At 50.0% G+C, this 19473-nt stretch overlaps 1 protein-coding gene across 2 annotated transcripts in view; it reads left to right on the top strand.

Annotated features, from left to right (window-relative positions):
* LOC147702103 (uncharacterized) overlaps positions 1-19473 on the top strand; it is a 574906-nt gene that overhangs the window by 99130 nt on the left and 456303 nt on the right. For both annotated transcript variants that reach the window (XR_015297502.1, XM_086930735.1), the window contains exons 3-4: positions 7852-7927; positions 14307-14463. Coding sequence is in view for 1 of the 2 variants with exons in the window: in XM_086930735.1 (XP_086786861.1) it covers positions 7852-7927; positions 14307-14463 (233 nt within the window). In the remaining variant the exon portion in view is untranslated. The remainder of the gene's footprint in view (positions 1-7851; positions 7928-14306; positions 14464-19473) is intronic.

Genomic DNA, 19473 nt, shown 5'->3' with positions numbered 1-19473 from the left:
CTATGTGTTGTTGTACAAATCGCATAGGCAAGATCTGTTTCCTTTGCCAATGCTTGTTAGATAAATTGATTTAATCTTGTGGCAAGATATTTTGGGAAGAGATATATTGAGGTTCATTTTAGGGTATTTACAGGGTTGGGCCAACATGATAACCCAACCTATGAAGTGATTTTATCAGAAAGAGGCTGCTTTACATCTGTGGTATCCTATGAATGTTCAATAAATAGCACCTTTATTAAACAAAAGGAATCCACTCTTTGTAGTGGTAGTGATCCCTACAGTGGTGGGGAGCACACAGTGTTGTTTAAATACCCCTCACACACCAACAGGCTAAAAAATAATAAATAGCACCATCTGGTAGGGTAGGGAAAGAAAAATTTCCTAGCTAACGTAACGGAAAGTTTCAATTCTATTAAGGACTCGGAGGCGAGGATTATGCCTTCTCTCTCCACTTTATTCACAACAGCGAAGATATAACAAAAACTACATTTCCCATGAAACCCAGGGAAAATGTAGTTGAACAAGAAAAACCAGCAACACCTGGCAACAGCCAATGGCCAGCACAGTCCAATGTCCAATCAGGGCCCCGGAAGCCCCTACATAGTCCTTCTACAGTGTCCTCTCCTCCTCTTTCTGAGCGTGTAGACAGCCACTCATCCACTCATCAGGCGTCTTGCTTGTTGGAATCCGAGCCTGGGGGCAAGAGGAAACATATTACCAGAGGGAGCACTGAGGAAAACATCCAACCAAGACAGTGCAGGAAAACCAAGTTAACAGTCATAAAACTATCATAATAATCAATGAAGCATATTACTTACTGACATACGGGGAGGGGTCTCCCCCAGGAGTCAAGGGCGGGATAATCCTCGCCTTCGAGTCCTTAATAGAATTGAAACTTTCCATTACGTTAGCTAGGAAATTTTTCATTCTATGTCAGGACTGGAGGCGAGGATAATGCTTGTTCAAAGCTTGCCCACAACCAAGTTTGCCATATTCAAGATTGGTTTGAAATAAAACCGCTTGAATGTGGAATCTGAAGACCAGTCTGCCGCTTAAGAATATCCTCCAAACGCGCACCAAGACTGAAAGCCTTCGAGGCCATAGCACCCCTCGCTGAGTGCTCCCCAAACTGGCTAAGGCTGATGCCTGCTTCCTGCATCACCCAACGAACCCACCTAGCAATGGTGGGAGAAGAAACCACTTTAAAGGGTTTCCGCAGAGAAATGAGAAGCTGCCTCTCTCCTGGCGGATGGAACTCCTCTGTGACTTCCTCATAAGCCTTAAGATAATTTACCACACACAGTTTTGGTGAGTCCGCAAACTGTGGATAGGAAATAGACCTAGTATGACACTTTGTGCGCCGAAGTAAAGTAAACGTCACTCCCTCCGGTGAAAAGACTCTGCTAGAGATATCCAAAGCACGCAGATCTGACACTCGCCTACAAGAAATGAGGCACAAGAGCATGGCCAGTTTCGCAGACAACTCTTTCCTAGAAAGATATCGATTGTGCTGCCAGGATAGGAACAAATTAAGGACAAGATTCACATCCCAAAGTGCAGAATAGCGGGGCTCCGGGTGTAACGAGAGACGGATGCCACGCAGCAAACGGCAAACCAATGGGTATTCCCCCACTGGTGTCCCCACCACAGGAAGATGATCGGAAGAAATAGCCGACCGGAAAGTGTTAACACACCGGTAAGCCAGGCCCTCCGAGGCAAACTGGGCCAGGAAGTTGACTACGTGGACCACGTCTGAGCCCAAGGGATCGACACCCCGTCGCAGACACCAACGAGTCCATCGGAGCCACACTGATCTATATCTCTTGACAGTACTGTCTGCCCACGCTTTAGAGATAAGGGATTCAGCCTCTCTCGAAAGGCCAGGGGTTTCCCAGCGACCCCTGAAATCCGCCACGCCACTAGCCTCAATGAACCCGCGGACACTAGAGGATAAAGAGAGCCACTCGGGTGTAGGAGGAGGGAGGGAAACCGGGGGAGAAGGATTGGAAAATCCCAAGAAAGTTCCAGAAGAACTGGAAACCATACTTGAGACCTCCACAGCGGGGTGATCAACACCAGCTCTGCCGCCTGTCTGCGAACCTGCGCTGTCACTCTCGTGATCATTGCGAACGGGGGGAACGCATAACCCTGTTCCGTTTTCCAGTCCTGGAGAAACGCATCTGTCGCTGCAGCGAGGGGATCCGGCCTCCAACTGAAGAAACGAGGCACCTGGTGATCCAGCCTGGAGGCAAACAGATCCACCGAAAAAGGACCACAAAGGCCGCGTAAGTTCTCTAACACCGACTGATCCAGGCGCCAAAGGCTGGAGTCCTGGAAGTGGCGCGACTGGTAGTCTGCTTCTGAGTTGTCCCGACCTGGAAGGTATTCCGCTGTGACCAAGACCTGATTGTTGAGGCAATACTGCCAAAAACTTGCTGCCAGATTCGACAGGCCCTTCAACCTCGTGCCCCCCAGATGGTTTACATACCGGACCGCCGAGACATTGTCCATCTTGAGGATCACACAAGACTGTACTAAATCTTTTGTCCAGCACCGCACTGCGAAAGACCCCGCCAGAAGTTCCAAACAGTTTATGTGTAACTTCTGATCTTCGGGTGACCACAACCCGCCTGTAGAAAGGTCTCCGTAGCGGGCCCCCGAACCCAGTCTGCTGGCGTCTGATTCTATAACCATGTCCGGGGCGGACCCGAAGATAGCTCTCCCGTTCCACGCCTCCATATGATCCAACCACCATTGGATCTCGGCCCGAGACTCTGTGGACAAGCCGACTAGTGAGAATAGGGATACCCTTTCCGAAGGAAATGTCCCTTGAGGCGTTGGAGAGCCCGGTAGTGAAGAGGGCCTGGGAAAATAGCTTGAATCGAGGCGGACAAAAGGCCCACCACTCGAGCCAGCTGCCGGAGGGAGATCTGGGGCCTGGACAGAACACGCCGCAATTCGTGACGAATCTTAGTGACCTTCCTGCTCGGAAGACTGAGAGTTGAATCCGTCGAGTCTATGACGAATCCCAAGAACGTAATGGTCTGGGTTGGTTGCAACAGAGATTTCTTCTCGTTTATCATGAACCCAAGGTCTTGAAGAAGAGAAACCGCCATCTACAAGTGTTCCAACAGTTTGCCCGGGCAAGCCGCCATCAAGAGAAGATCGTCGAGGTAAACGATCATTTTGACACCCCTGGACCGCAAAAACTCTATCGACGGCTTGAGCACCTTGGTGAAGCTTCAAGGGGCCGACGAGAGGCCGAAGGGGAGGGAAGTGAACTCGTAAGTGTGAGGACCCCAGAGGAATTGAAGGAACCGCCGGTGGGGAGGAAAAATCGGAACCACCAGGTAGACGTCTTTGAGGTCCAAGCGGACCATCCAATCGAAGGGCCTGAGGATGTCCCTGAGAAGGTGTATCCCTTCCATTTTGAAATGGCGATAAACAAGCCATTGATTGAAATCGGAAAGGTTTATCACCGGTCTCTTCCCCCCATCTGTCTTGTCGACTAAGAAAATATTGCTTACAAAACCCCGGGGGTGCCGAGAGGTGCGGGTAATGGCGCCTTTGCGGAGGAGGGAGGAAACTTCCTCGTCCACCAAGAGGGAGTCCTGAGCGGAAAACTGGATGGGACGTGGCAACGAGTGTTGCGCCGGAGTTCCCTCGAACTCTATGTGAAAACCTCTCAGAGTTTGCAGAACCCATGCATCGCTCGTGATTGTAAGCCACACCTGAAAACACTGTGCCAACCTCCCTCCTATGTCTTGTAGGGAAGAAGGGAGAACTCTCACCTCGGCTAGAGGCTGCCTCTCCTCCACGATAACCTCGTCCTTTACCCCCTTTTCCTCGTGTGGAGTAGAAATTTCCGAACCTGGACTGGTCCTGATAGTTTCCGGAGCCTCTCTGAGACGTCTGGCGTTGCTGCTGGCGACCGGCCGAGCGGCCCCGTCATCGGCCGGCCCCGCGAAAAACACGGGGAAACATTTTCTTGATTGTTGATTGGGCTCGGTCCAGAGACTGGAAGGTATTCACAAATTTACCGAGCTCTTTAACAAAAGGCTCACCAAACAGGCCCCCCTGGGCGACACCCACGCCTCCGAATCCGCCAAATCTCCCAGCTTCGGGTCGATTTTGATAAGGAGCAATCGGCGGCGTTCAGTAGACAGGGCACAGTTGGCATTGCCCATAAAAATCACCACTCGCTGAGCCCAGCCCGAAAGGGTCTCTGGGTTAATGATGGAACCAGACTCTTTGGCTTCCTCGGCCATGTCCAGAATTTTGGTTATCGGCCCCAAGGCATCCAGGAGCTTATCCTGGCATGCCCTCCAGGATCTATCAATGCCCTTCTTAGGATCTCTAATGAATTTCTGGAGAAATGTGCCCATCCTGGAATCAATTTCTGGCGTAAGGGCCACCTTGTCGTCAAGAGAAGGGCGGGGGCATTCCGCCCGTAGACAGTTGCGAGCTTCCTTCTCAAGAGGGCGTCTGATATGGGCGGCTACATAGGCTGCCACTTTATCGGCAGGGGACCACTCCGAGGATCTCGGGTGTACGATGTTGTTGGGATCCAATATGTCAGCCGTGATAGGGGGCTCCTGGGATGTCCCAGGGACGGCGAAGGGCGCTGGAGGGGGACCTGGCCTGGAGAGGGAGACGGTTGCGGAACCGACGGGAGGGGAAGGGGATGAGGGCTGCTGGCCATGAAGGCCTGTCTCAAACGGTCAAAAGCATCCCCATCCACACCCGAATCACGGCAACGCTTAGGCGGAGGGGAGCCGAGGGAATCTTGGGGAGCCGAGGGCTGGGAGGGGCTAGGAGCAAATTGTTGGGAAAGCTTCGCAAAAGCCTGGTCAATTTGGCGTGTTAACCTATCTTCTAGAGGCGAAATGGCCTGGTCCACCGTCCTATAGACGGAAGTATCTACTGCCTCATAAAAGCCGTCCCCCCAGGGCATGTCAGCGAGAGGGTCCCCCCTCTTCATCCTGATACTCGTCATAGTATTCCATTTCAAGGAACTAAAAGGGAGGATATCCCTGGCCTGGGCGGGAAAGGCTTTGCAAGACTGGGTGGCAGCCTACACTTTAGGTAGCGGAGATCCGCTGGTCAACGGGTTGAACCCCAGGGACTACTGGCAACAAATCAAACAACCCTTCTTATGCAGGGCAGCCGGCTGGGTAATGTCCCTTAACAAATTGTGCCACCTCAGATACAGACCAATAGGCGTAGGACAGCTAAAGCTGTTAATACAGGCCCTGCTGGCAATACACAGAAACCCAGTGTCAGAGCGTGGGGCACAAAACGCGGCAAACATTATGAAATATATGCCGCCAATACACCACAACAGCGTTCTGCCTCAGCCGGGGCTCCCAACTGACGTGCGCGCGACGTTTAAACCTCTTCTGAAGAGAACAAACGTTGCGCTGCGCCCGACCCCCCACACACACGCCCTCTACAGGCGGGAGGACCAGGGAGCAATGCCAGTTCACACCGCGTAGGTACGGGAAACCCGTAACCGCGGCACCTCCTCTCCCCGCCGGACCCCCGCTGCGGGAGAGGAAGAAACAAACCGTGACGAAAAAATCTTTCGGGAAGAGAAACGTATCACAAAGCCGAAACGGCACGAAACATAAGCCGGCCACACAGCCCAATCTTTAACAAAGCAGCGCTTTTACATAGTACATAGTAAAAAACCCTTAAACAACAATCTCAAAGGGAAAAAACACTGATGGTACTTATCTTGCTGTGCAACAGCGAAGAAAGAGGAGGAGAGGCCACTGTAGAAGGACTATGTAGGGGCTTCCGGGGCCCTGATTGGACATTGGACTGTGCTGGCCATTGTCTGTTGCCAGGTGTTGCTGGTTTTTCTTGTTCAACTACATTTTCCCTGGGTTTCATGGGAAATGTCGTTTTTTGTTATATCTTCGCTGTTGTGAATAAAGTGGAGAGAGAAGGCATAATCCTCGCCTCCAGTCCTGACCTAGAATCCTATTTCATCTAAAGGAGATGTAAAATGTATGGTTAAAGTGTTGCAATGGGATATGCATAGCGGAAACCTGTGGTGGTAGTGCACCCAAATAATCAAAGGAAGTTTGGCTTCTAGTTAGATTATATCCAGGGGTTCTATATTAACAAATAATTCAAATTGTCATCACCTGTGCCAAAAGATCAGTTTATACCACCAAGCTCTCTCGAAATATTGTATTGCAATTTTTATTATGGGCAGAATATTCTTATAAATGATTGCACCTTATGTCTAATCTGTGATTGAAGATTGTATGTGATACAGTAGTTATAATTAACCTAATTAGATCGGGTAATTCATGCACAGCCATAATTCCATGAAATATTTGTTGGGAAGGTGTGTATCATATTGAAGGGGGAGCGGTCAAGGCCCTGGAATATTCATGGCACCTACAGGAGGCATCACAGAACGAATTAGGAACCAGGAGAATGGAGCAAGTAATAACCAAGGGGGAAGAGTAAACAGCTTTGCCTACAGAATGCTTGTCCTTGATGACTGGGGGATTGTTATCCAGTGACTAATGGAAAAGTGCTGAGTGATGTCTGAGGGCAGCGATGATCATGGTATGAATTCCAGCAAAGGTGCAGGAGAGTAAAGCTAGAAATAGAGCCCACAAACAATCTACATTAGTGGAGCACGTTTTGTAATTATGCTGGTTGATAACTCTCTAGCACAGATCAAGCAACACTACCAACAGTCACCAGGCGTAATGGGACCAGAGCTACTTGGACAAAAACTGATAGATGGTGATGAGGGGGGGGAATAGGTTCCGGAAATTATCATATAACGTGGCCAACAGCAAACCAGGGGAAAGCAGGCAGCAAGGTCTGAAGGGAAATCAACCACTGACAACCCAGGGGGAGTGCATTCTGTGACCCGGTGAAAATCTTGGTCCATGTCCCCAATGAGGATTGTAGTTTGTGATCTCAGGTAAAATACCTTTATGAGTTCGCAGATGGTCCCAGAGGCAGTCCGGGTAGTTGTCCTGAGCAGCAGCCTGGGTTCCTGGCCCCAGCAAAGGACTCTGAACAGGGCCAATAATCACTACTGTATTGACGCCAGTAAACACATGAGCAGCTGTGGCTGCGGAAAGTACAAATAGCTTAAGCTGCAAATATTACTTGGGCCCCAGAAAAGGTTAAGGTACTGTAGGACCCTAGCAGAGGTCAGGAGCCTTTGAGGGTCAGGTGGTCAGAAAAGGTCCAAGTACTTTAGGCTCTATAAAAGGCTAGGGTACTTTTGGCAATCAGAGGAGCTCTGGGTACATGGAACCTCCGGAAATGTTGCAGTGCTTCAGACCTCATCAAAAAAAGTCTGAGTACTTGGCTCCTATAAAGGATTGGGAACATGTACAATAATCACCAAATTATACATGACCAACGATGACTGGGGAAAATGCAGCCAGTATCTAGGAAATTCTTCCAACTTAAAACCTGGAATTTGCCTGTGAAGACCAACGAAATTGCCCATATTTAAAACCCGGCCAGCAAAGCCTTTTGGGAATGCAGATCGCGAAGAAAAGAGGAATCACATAATTGGGGACTCTTGGAGGTACAGCAGGGGCTCAGAACAACCATGCAAATGTGGCTTTGAAGACTAGAGAGAGAGAGAGAGAGAGAGAGAGAGAGAGAGAGCAGGATTTTGCCCAGTTGTGGCTTGTAAACATAACCCAACAATGGTCATGGAATGTACCCCAGTTAAGGTGGAACAGTGTACCCAACAACCTGGTGTGTGTAGACCGTAGATGAGGAGGGATGACTCCGCTTGCAAAATCCAGAGAAAATGTGACATGCCCAATGATAGATGCATTCTCTCTCATGTTTTTATAGAGCCAGTTTTGGGTTTTAAGAAACGAGATTACTGGAGCTGTCTGGAGGAGTGCTCTCAACAGTATAACTGTGTCAGGTGAGTTGTTCTTCACAATGTCAGATGACTGAGTCAAGTGAGTCCCCCCTCCACTTGGCAGGAGGTTTGGATTGCGCTAGTTCTCTTCAGCAGGGCTGCTGTTATGTGACTTCTGCGAAACTAGATGATTTAATCTGCACACAATACAGCAACTTGACTGTCAATTGTGTCCTCTTTCTCTGCAGGATATTTAGCCACTTGAGTCAATTTCCTCTTAGCTGGAGAATCGTACCAGTGGCTGAATCGTACTATTCCTGAGGAATACTATTGTTTAAATCCGTATTGCCTACATGAAGAGGACTGCTTGATACAGAACTGTGACGCTGGAGCGAAAGCCTCTGTGTTGTATATTGATCTTAGGCTTGCAGTGGGAAATAAGCTACCAGCCCAACCTATCCATTAATAAGGTTAAAGTAGAGAGAATGCGGTTTCCTGGGACCTGTATTTATACTAATCCTTATTTTCCTCAGCATAGAAGGCCCTCCGTGTGTAGTTTACGCCTGTTGAAAAGTTGCAGGGTCCACTGCAGTCCAAAAAAATACACAGATGGTGGAGCATGGGCAAGCACATGGAGAATGTTGAATGTTCCCCGGTGGTTGGGGACCACCATTCTGCCAGTCCAGTCCAAGGTGGAGCTGCGGCCAATGCTATAGTGAGCTCAGTAGGGGAGTCCTAACCCACAGAACAAGAGGGTTTGCAACTTCTCCCCTTTGTGATCTTGAACAATGCTGGATGAAACGGCTAACTTATCTTCCTCTGCAGAATCGAAATTTGCCTAGCATAGTAACGGTAAGTTTCAATTCTATTAAGGACACGGAGGCGAGGATTATGCTTTTCTCTCTTCGCTGTTTATTCAAAAGTCACCGCATAGCAGCCAGAAAGCAATAAACATGAAAAGATATCTCACATAGTACCCAACATCGGGTAAATAAGATCAACAGAAAAAACAGAACATATTCAGGGACCTCCATATCCCATCAGTCCATGAACATAGTCCTTCTACAGTGCCCATAATCCTTAAGGTAGTCCGTCCATCTTGTGGTCTCCTCCTCTTTCTTCGCGCGAGCATGCCACCTCATCCGCGGTCTTGCTTTGCGCCATCATTGCCTAGCAGGAAGAATACAACAGCGTGAGCGTTGCCAATTCCGCCAGAGGAAAAAGACCAATCTTTGAGCAACACCACATGTCAGTACCATAAATCTAGAAGATCTCATTTAACTGAAAAAACAGATTACTTACAGTCATACAGGGAGGGATCTCCGCAGGAAGTACGGGTGGGATAATCCTCGCCTCCGTGTCCTTAATAGAATTAAAACTTACCGTTACTATGCTAGGCAAATTTCGATTCTATGTCAGGACCGGAGGCTTCAGATTATGCTTGTTCGAAGCTGATTAACCACCAAACTTGCAATATCCACCACAGGCTTAAAATAAAACCGCTTGAAAGTGGAGTCGGAGGACCAGTCCGCCGCACGCATCAGGTCCTCCAGACGTGTACCTAAGGAGAAAGCCTTCGAGGCCATGGCACCTCTCGCTGAATGAGCTCCAAATTGTTTAGTATCAATGCCAGCTTCTTGGAGCACCCACCGTACCCAACGGGCGATAGTGGGGGAAGACACCGCCTTATGCGGTTTTCGCAGAGCAATTAAAAGTTGCCTCTCACCTGGGGGGCGAAGTTCCAGCGAGAAGTCTTCGTACGTCTTTAAACACTGCACCACACAGAGCTTGGGAACGCCCACGAAGGCCGGATACGAGATGGATCTCGTAGAGGACTTCGTACGGCGCCCCACAGTAAACGTAACCCCCTTAGGGGAAAACATCCGTGCAGAGATATCCAAGGCACGCACATCAGAAACCCGGCGACAAGACACTAGACACAAAAGTATAGCCAATTTTGCCGATAACTCTTTCAGTGAAAGATAGCGATTGTGCTGCCAGGAAAGGAAAAGGTTCAAAACCACATTTACGTCCCACAAGACGAAATATCTCGGTTCCGAGGGTAAAGAAAGACATACACCCCGAAGAAGCCTGCAAATCAAAGGATGTTCCCCGACAGGGGCCCCATCCAGTGGTTTGTGCGCTGCCGAGATCGCCGAACGTATTGCGTTAATGGTCCTGTAGGCCAGCCCATCTGCCGCCAGCTCCGCTAGGAAATTTAAGATGGGTACGACCCCTGCGACCAGGGGATCCAGGTCCCGTCGAAGACACAAACGAACCCACCTGGACCAGGCCAAGCGGTACCTCTTTGTTTTACCGTCGGCCCACGCCTTAGACAGGAACGACTCAGCCGAGCCCGAAAGTACTGGGAGCGACCAGCGTCTCCTGAAAGCCGCCATGCCATGAGGTGGAGAGAACCCTGCATGATGAGGTGATGAGGCTCTCCGTCTGGATTGAGAAGGGAACGAGTAAACCGGGGGAGTAGGATTGGAGAATCCCAAGAAAGTTCCAGAAGAACCGGAAACCAAACATGCGACCTCCACCAGGGCGTGACCATCACCACGTCCGCCTTCTGGCGGCCCAGATAGGCCGCCGACCTCACCACCATCGAGAAGGGGGGGAAAAGCGTAAGGCTGTTCCCGGCTCCAATCTTGGAGGAACGCATCGGTCGCCTCCGCCAGAGGATCCGGTCTCCAACTGAAAAACCTCGGCAACTGAAAGTCAAAACGGGACACAAACAGGTCCACTGAGAACGGGCCCCACATAGTCTCCCACCAGTGAAACACCCGTGCGTCCAGCTTCCAGAGACTCGAATCTCGCAGGTTCCTCGACTGCCAATCCGCCACCTGATTGGCTTGGCCCGGGAGTTACTCCGCCGTTACCGAAACCTGATGGGCTAGGCAGTAATCCCAAAAATCTGGTCCCGCCAGAGAAACTGTAAGAATCGACGGTGAGGCGGTGTATGGGAACCACCAGATAAGCGTCCTTGAGGTCCAGCCGGACCATCCAGTCGTTGGGCAAGAGCACGTCTCTCAGGAGGTGGATACCCTCCATCTTGAAGTGGTTGTAAACCAACCAGCCGTTGAACTCCTGGAGGTTTTTAACGGGTCTCTTGCCCCCGTCCGTCTTTTCCACCAGGAATACATTGCTGAGGAAACCTGAGGGGTGCCTCGTTGATCGGCAAATGGCCCCTTTGCGGATCAGCTCTGAGACCTCTTTGTCGATCAACCGCACATCTTCTTGCGAGAAAACAATTGGATGGGGCGCTTTCGCCTGGAAAGGCTGATCGTAAAATTCTATAAGGAAACCTCGCACGGTCTGAAGAACCCATGCGTCCCTCGTGATGGCCCGCCAGGCTTCTGGGAAACAAGCCAACCGCCCTCCTATGAGCACCTGATCCGGATGGATTACACTCACCGTGGGAACTATTGTTTCCAGCGTCGTTCCTGAAGCCACCTCTGCCACGAAAACATTGGTTCTTGGTGGGGTAGAAGTTGTTATAGTTGGCTGTGGCGTTGTACTGGCCTCTGCCGGAGCCTTGTCCCCTATTGGGTTGGTTCTGTCCGCCACGGCCGGTCGTGAGGCCCCTACCACGACCGCCCCTCCCTAGAAAAACGCTGCTGGAACACCCTTTTGATGGTGGATTGAGCTTTGTCCAGGGAGGAAAAGGTGGAAATGAACTTCCCCAGTTCTTTTATAAACGGGTAGCCAAACAGGCCGCCTTGCGCCACCGCTCCCGCCTCAGAAGAGGCCAGATCCCCTAACTTGGGATCAAGTTTGATGAGTAGCGAGCGCCGGCGTTCAGTGGAGAGCGCGCAGTTGTCATTGCCTAAGAAAATGATTGCCCTCTGCTCCCAATTAGACAACACGTCAGGGGCTATTGTAGAGCCCGATGCCTTGGCCTCCTCTGCCATATCCAAGATCTTCGTCAGGGGGCCTATAGTATCCAAATGTTTATCCTGGCATGACCGCCAGGAGCGGTCGATGCCTTTGCGGGGGTCCTTCACAAACTTGGCCATAAAGGTGGCCATCTTTCCGTCCAGTTAGGGAGTCATGGCCACCTTCCCTTCGAGTGTCGGACGCGGACATTCTCCCCTCAGGCAACTACATGCCTCCTTCTCAAGAGGCTTGCGGAGGCGCCCTGCCACGAACCTCGCGACCATGTCGCCCGGCGTTCAGGCAGCCGACCTCGGATGGATGATATCGTCCGGGTCCAGCATACCTGAGGCGTCCTGAGGCAACTCAGTCGGAGTACCGGACGGGCGCCAAGACCGCACTGAGTCCTTCTCGTCGTCGGTGTCTGCTGTGGAGAGACCTCCCGGAGAGGAAAGGGCTGTCCTTGTATGCGCCAAAGGGCCCGGGGTCGGGAGCGATGCCGGGGCAGGGTCGGTCGCCTTAGCCAGAAACGCATCCCTAAGGCGTTCGAAGGCATCTTTATCCACACCCGGCTCACCACCCGAGCCGCCGTCCCTACAGGCCTTCTTGGGTGCTGGCGGGTGACCCTCCCCCGGGGACTGGGAACCCGCAGGGGCACCCCCTGGTGCGGGAGCGAGTTTCGCGCACTCTTCCGCAATACGGGCCGAGAGGCGATCCTCCATGGGCCCCACTATCTTCTGCACGCACCTGTAGATAGACTGATCCACTAGATAGACTGATCCACTGCATCATTAAATTCATCATCCCACAAATACTGGTGGGTTTCCTTCTCATCAACGTAATACCCTTCCGCCATATTGCCTATTTGCTATGTCGCGGAAAAGGCGGAAAGTTCCAACTGGTACTAGGGACCAGGGGTATGGGCCAACCGGAGGTTAGCAAAGGCTTTTGTCGCTGGTAAACCAGGGCGTCTAGTGGCAGCACTCCACCCAGCGCGCTAACCCTCTCAGCAGAGACCGGGTCAAGGCCACCTCCCTGCGCGCTAACTAAGAATAACGCTGGCAAGCGGGCTAACCGCCTGACGTGCTGAAAAAATATTACAGCCCGAAGGCGTTTAACGCGGTAATCCGCTAAGTACAGACCCGTTCAGGGCGTAGATCAAATTGGGGTAATACAACCCAACAGGGCGTCAAGGTGAGGCGGCAGAGTAAGGCTCCGGCGTGGCTCTCCTCCTCGGCGCGGCTCCCGTCTGACGGGGAAAACCACACCGAGGAGGAGAGAGACCCGAGGCCCCCTCTAGCGGTGAGGAGGTAACACTGCAACTCTCGGGGACAGTCGCGTCAGGGGCGAAGCGTCCCCGCGACGAATACCAGGGCTCTGAAAGATAAACGTGCACAAATATACCAAACAAGAGCCCCTAAGCCCAACTACAAACATATATATAGTGCGTAAAACCCAAAACACCCCCACATTGCAATAACGAGGGAGAGCATAGGAAAAAGCACTTAACTGGCTGCGAAGAAAGAGGAGACCACAAGATGGACGGACTACCTTAAGGATCATGGACACTGTAGAAGGACTATGTTCATGGACTGATGGGATATGGAGTTTCCTGAATATGTTCTGTTTTTTCTGTTGATCTTATTTACCCGATGTTGGGTATTATGTGAGATATCTTTTCTTGTTTATTGCTTTTCTGGCTGCTATGCGTTGACTTTTGAATAAACAGCGAAGAGAGAAAAGCATAATCTGAAGCCTCCGGTCCTGACATAGAATCTGGTGAGGGACAGTTAATATAGGGAGAAGCATAAGAGTTATAAGGCTGTCAGCCACTCAGAAGAGAGGATTTTCTTTATAGAACCATCTGTAATCGCACTTCTATATTTCCTTATTTTGGAAGTGTGTAACATTGTGTCCAGTATTTCATATTTTTCTGTTTGGGAGTATTCAGTAAATAACTATGCTGTTTATATTATTACTGACTTACTGTACTGCCTGTTCTGTGGAATAAGCCCAGGCCACCAGGAAAATCCACACTGAAGGAACTATGGAATCTTGCACGAAGCCACATCACAAGATGTTAAAGGTCATGAGCTCCATCATTTCTGGGACAGTTTTTGTTTCATGTTAAGTGTCTTGTAATAGTCCTTCCAAACGATCATTGGAATAGGACACCTAACTCTCATACAAGAAATAGAAAGATGGCGACAAACAAATGGCCTTTGGGTGGAGCTACAGAATATAGTCACAAATCTTCAACAGCAGGTGCACAGGCTGCTTCTAAGGTATAGGTAATGGAACAAAGACAGACCTGCTTTGGTGGCGGTTGGGCTTCAAGCACTTCTAACGAATAGTCCCAGTAGCACACGCTTTCAGTTTCTAATACCTTTCTCCGCAAACCAATTCCTGGACCTGTTTTTACTGTTTTTGGATACATTTTGAACTTCATCCCAAATCTGCCACTAGAATGCTGCCAACGCTTAGTGACTTGGATTCTTTGTGCTCTGCTGAGGTTGTGATGTGTAGTATTGTGACCTAGAACAACATATATTTTTTTCTTCTACAGGTTGCCACAGCTGTCTGTTATGGTGGAGAAGACCAACTCCTGTGAGAAGTTGCTGAGTGCTCAGGGCAGGGGCCGGTATTTCCTACGTCTGTCACTAAATAGGAAGTCCTTGGGTACCACCCTCCGTCACCTGGTTAGCACCCCTAAACTACAAGAGGTAGGCCTTAACAATATTATAACTATATATCAGCTAATGAAAAAGCCAGTGGTTAATGTGCCAGCTACAAAGGTGCGGCGAGTAATCTGGAGTTCAAGAGATAAGTGCAGGGCATATTTGGCTTGCAACTGGTGTGGTTTAACTGACCTTTCAGAAGCACTATGGTCGCATGCGACTGACTGACACAACATAGCTGTGGATATGTGGTCTACCAAACAAATTGATGACTGGTACTTTTAGAAATAGAAGACTAATTTTTTAGCCCTTCACAGCCATGGCAGATCAGTACATTCAGCCTGCATTGCCAACCCTGCAGGCACAATGCCAAGTCTATTGGTGGAGGAGGTTTAGATTGGTGCTGCCTATAATTTACAGGTTGTGTTTGAAAGCACTTATCGTCTATGCTGTCTGTGCTTGAGGAAAGCCCTCTGCATCTGCTGTATGTGTATATTTAGTGTGTGGGATTAAACTGACATCTGGCTAGTCCAACTGCACCTAGGGTGGTACTGGGCAACCCCTGCCACAAGAACATGCAATACGCCTGTTCTCTCTGGACATGTGCTGCTCACTGAAAATCAGATTACCTCTTCTATTTGACTTTGACACTGGCTTAGGAGGATAGGTGAGCGGCGATTGGGGTTATTCAGGCAAGGATTACTCCTGAAGTGTGATGCTGGTTTAGGAACGTAGACACAACTATAAAATAACACACAAACTTGAACGTCACTGTTAATACTTTAATAAAAGAAATCCGGTTTTTATTTTGACATGAGCCAAAAGATGTTTGGTCCGAGATTCGATTTCTTTTGTGTTGCTAGCCTGTCGATCTGCAGAGCAGGGAAACCTAATAGAATCTCCCCAACCCTCCCCTGGACGTTGTTCTCAAGGTTGAGCTAATTTGGAGACTACCTTAGATCTGCCAGGGAGGGTAATTTACAAATGCGGGATTCCCGCTGTGCAAAGTAATTGTAATAAACATATTAACACAAGCAAGTATTGGGAAAGGAAACCGCATATTCCCAACATTTTGGTAAGGGCATATTAAGATCTGTATTTGAAATTCTGCTGATCTGCTAGCAATGTAGATCAACAAATCCACTTCCACCTCTCGTTAGGTCAGGAATGGTGGGCTTAACTTTAATAGAGTATGTATTCAGAGTTTGTGAGCGAGATGTGCAGCTGACCAACGTAGTGGAGTCAAATATCCTCTGCTGAGTGACTAAATCCCATGGTGTAATACAATTTACTGCTCTAGAAATGTCTTTGCCACCTCCCTCGCTGGAAGCTTGCATGAGGTAATGAGAGCAGCTGGATCAAGGACCGCACGTGACAAGGCAGAGTTGCAGGATTTCAAATAACATTGCTGAAAACAAGCTCCGGCACATTTCAAAAAGATTAACTTTCCATATATACTCACAATTAATCGTTATGCACCAATAAAAACTTCCAGATTATGAATTCTTTAGTACATAACCATTTAATGCCACCTCACTAGGGGTCACAGGTCGTAGACTGGAAATGATCACTGTTTGTGTCAACTTGAAAGTTTAAGAATTAAAAATGCTGTTGTTCACGTAAAGTTTTAAAATCAAAGCATCTGAACCGGATTCTTTAGTAAGTAAGAACTCAGTCCTAAAAGCACAAGTACTATTAAACGTCAGGAAAACACTTGCACATTAGTAATTGCCATGTGGCTGAGGTATACATATCTGTTGGCACAGATGAAGTGTTTCTGGTCAGGTGTACATACGCTGTAACATCAGCGGCAGTTACTGTGCGGCCTTGGTCCATGCGTGCAGTTCAGGTGCCAGGCATTCTAAACGTTGTTGTTTTATTGTTTGTTTTTCAATAGCGTTGTTGAATCTTTAAGTATGAATTAGTTGTATAGATGAGCAGTCAGCACATTTTGCCCCCCTACGACTCATTGGGCTGAGGCTTACAGACCACAGTTGAACTAGTACAGACACACCACATCTGGGACCTGTCCTGATAATACTCTGCTTATTCGAACACTCTTCCATCTACCAACAGCAGTTACGAAGCTTTTGGAAGAGAATTTTACTGACTTGACTGCAAAAGCTCCAGCGACCGAGCGAGACTAGCAATTACTACATGCTCACTGGGACCACCCTCCCATGACACATCTGTCTTGAAAAATCCCTACGGGGCGAAACAGTTGTAGGCTGTTGTGGTTGGTTTCTGAAGGGAACTAAATCATGCCGGTAGATTCAACATACATTTTTTGACAAACAAAGCCACTATGATTAAAAACCGCTGAATGACCGGGTGTTTCTCTGGTTTTAATTGAACTCCGATGAAGTGATTATCAGTATTTGATATTGCAGTGTCTGTATTCTACGTTCAATTGCAGATTTATCTCTCGGAGCTAATGTGCCGATAATCGGAGGCCCGACTCGTAGCCAGGGCTCAAACTACGCAGGGCCGCAGGCTGCGGCCTAGAAACACTGGAAGATATACAACGCCACATGTAAGGGCACGACCACCGGCACCAGGGAATGGTTAATAAACACTATTGGAGCGCCACCTCTCAATCATCCAGGTGGCAGGGCGGCGGAGGACCCAGGCGATGGGCATCAATACACTCCCCCCCCAAACACGGGCCTGAAATGCATGGCTACCACATCGACTGTCCGCCCGTCAGGCGGCTGGGCCATGGATCATGCGGCGCAGCTGGTGGTGGCCTGGGGCCTCTGAAGGCGTCCGAACAACACTAGGCCCCAGAAGCAAGAGCAACAGTAGCAGGAGGCCCCGCGACCGGCCACACTGAGGACCCTACTGAAGTACCGAGGCCCTTCGCGGGCTGAATTACGGATCCGATGCGCCAGTGGTCAGGGGCCGGCCCGTGGCCGGGTCTTGAAAAACGCGGGCCCGCAGGCTGCAGCCTAAGAAGGCCGGATGAGGTACAGGGCCGCATGTGGGAGCGCCATCGGGGAGCGACGAGAACGCGGCCAGGACTCTGCCCCACAAACATCCAAGCTACGTGGCGGCCTGAGGGGGTGACCGCCCAATCGGCGGGCGGGAGCCCGTCCTGCAGCTGGGCCTTGGGCCACGTGGCGCTGCTAGCTGCGACCTGGGGTGGCTGGAGGTGCATGAAATGCCTGCTTCAGAGCAGGAAGAACGGGGCCGTAGACAAAACAGGCAGCCACATAGTGAGGTGCAGACAGATATGCAGCAGACCCTTCTCTCGCGGAACGGGCCATGAAATTGCAGCGCCGGCAGGAGGAAGCCTGGCTTGAGGCTGGGCCAGAAGATACGTGAGGCTGCGGCCTAGCACCTGCAACGGAGTAGTATTGCGGTTGTAGGCATGACTACGGGAGCCCGTGGACGAAGTTCCAGCATTGGAGCAGCACCCAGAAAGACTGCAGGTACTGATTGCCCTGTGTGAGCAACTCGTCAGTGGGAATCGTGGGGGCGCACTGGAGGCAGGGGCCGCACCCAACCAAGAAAAGGGAAGTGAGGCCAGAACAAGTGTAGCTACCAGGGATGTAGGACTGGGTCCAAGCGAAGCCTCTTCTCCCCCCCCCACCCCCCCCCCCCCCCAAAAAAAAACAGACAAACTGGAGGGACACTAGCAGGTCCAAATAAAGTTCCATTCAAACAGAGTGCAAAGAGAAGCTCCAGGTAATAGGTGAGGACCTGGAGTGAAGGCGGTTGACGGCAGGAGTATGCCACGGCTCCACTGGCCCGAGGGCACTGACATGCAAGGCTTGGAGGCTACCTACCGGAATAAATACGCAACCTGCCTGAGCTGTGCAGAAACAGGAACAGCAGCACATAGGGGCAGCGATTACAGGGCGCGGAAGGCCCACTGCATGATCAAAGCACCGATATTCCAAGCTGCCAGTTTGCGGACCCAGTGGAGCCAGAATGGGAAGGCCAAAAGGGAAACAAGTGGAGCAGGGCCCGCCTAGAGAAGCTAGCTCCAACCTATCAAGAGACTCTCCACTTATGCAAGAGGAATACCAGATACTCCGACACAAGCAGAGCAACCCCCAAATAAGCTGGATATTTTTCTCAAGGAAATATGTGAATCCAGGTCAGTGCTGGAACAGCAACTGGGCACACTCACCACAGACGAGCTTACTCCGGGCAGACACAAAAAGCTAGCTGAGAGAGTCCAGACACACTCAACAGCCCTGTCCGACATTACACCATGGCGAAAGGCGCAAACTGAAGCGGTCTCACCGATAAAGCGACAGGTAAAAGAGCTCCAAGACTAGGTGGATGATGCGAAAGGAAGGACACGCAGGAGTAATATTTGCATAGTAGGGTGCCCGAAAAAAGTGAAGGCCGAGACCCAACACAATTTATCGAACACTGGCTGCGCACTGAGGTGGCGCCGGAAGGCCAAACGGACATTGTTAGTGTGGGAAGAGCCCACAGAGAAACCCCAGGAATGCGTCCCCCTGGACTACCACTGAGGCCTATAGTGGCAAAAATCTTGAATTACAAGGACAGGAACGCACTTCTTCGCAAAGCAAGAGAGAAGACGCCTCTCCTCTATGAAAACTCAAAGATCTCGTTATTCCTGGACAGCACCTACAACAGTTCAACCTACGCTATGCATTAATATTCCCAGCCAAGCTCAAGGTCCTACATGATAATGTCAGCCATTTTTTGAGGATGTAAAGACAGCTTGGCTATGGGTAGAAGTTAACTTCCCGAACCTGGCAATACTGGACAAACACAGACAGCCCCGGAAATTAAGCCAGGGTCATAGCTGAACAGTGCAACTGGCTACTGGGAGACAGAGATAATGGATGAGAGAGCACCCACCCTTGAACAGAAGATAGAAAGCAGGTGGGAAACATTGCTAACACCGGCGGCATTAAGAACGACAGGAGAAACTAGCAGGCATGAATCTTCCTCGGACGGAATGCCAGCGACAGGCTCAGAGTGTAGCCAACCACTATTCCCTTCTTTGACACCACAAACAGCCCAGGACCTGGTGGAATAATTTTTATTTTTTTATTAAAGATTTATTGATTA

This window comes from Lissotriton vulgaris, chromosome 7 (assembly GCF_964263255.1).
Source record: "Lissotriton vulgaris chromosome 7, aLisVul1.2, whole genome shotgun sequence".
Taxonomy (NCBI): domain Eukaryota; kingdom Metazoa; phylum Chordata; class Amphibia; order Caudata; family Salamandridae; genus Lissotriton; species Lissotriton vulgaris.
Note: the sequence above shows the minus strand (reverse complement) of the source record. Positions and strands in the feature narration are given on the sequence as shown.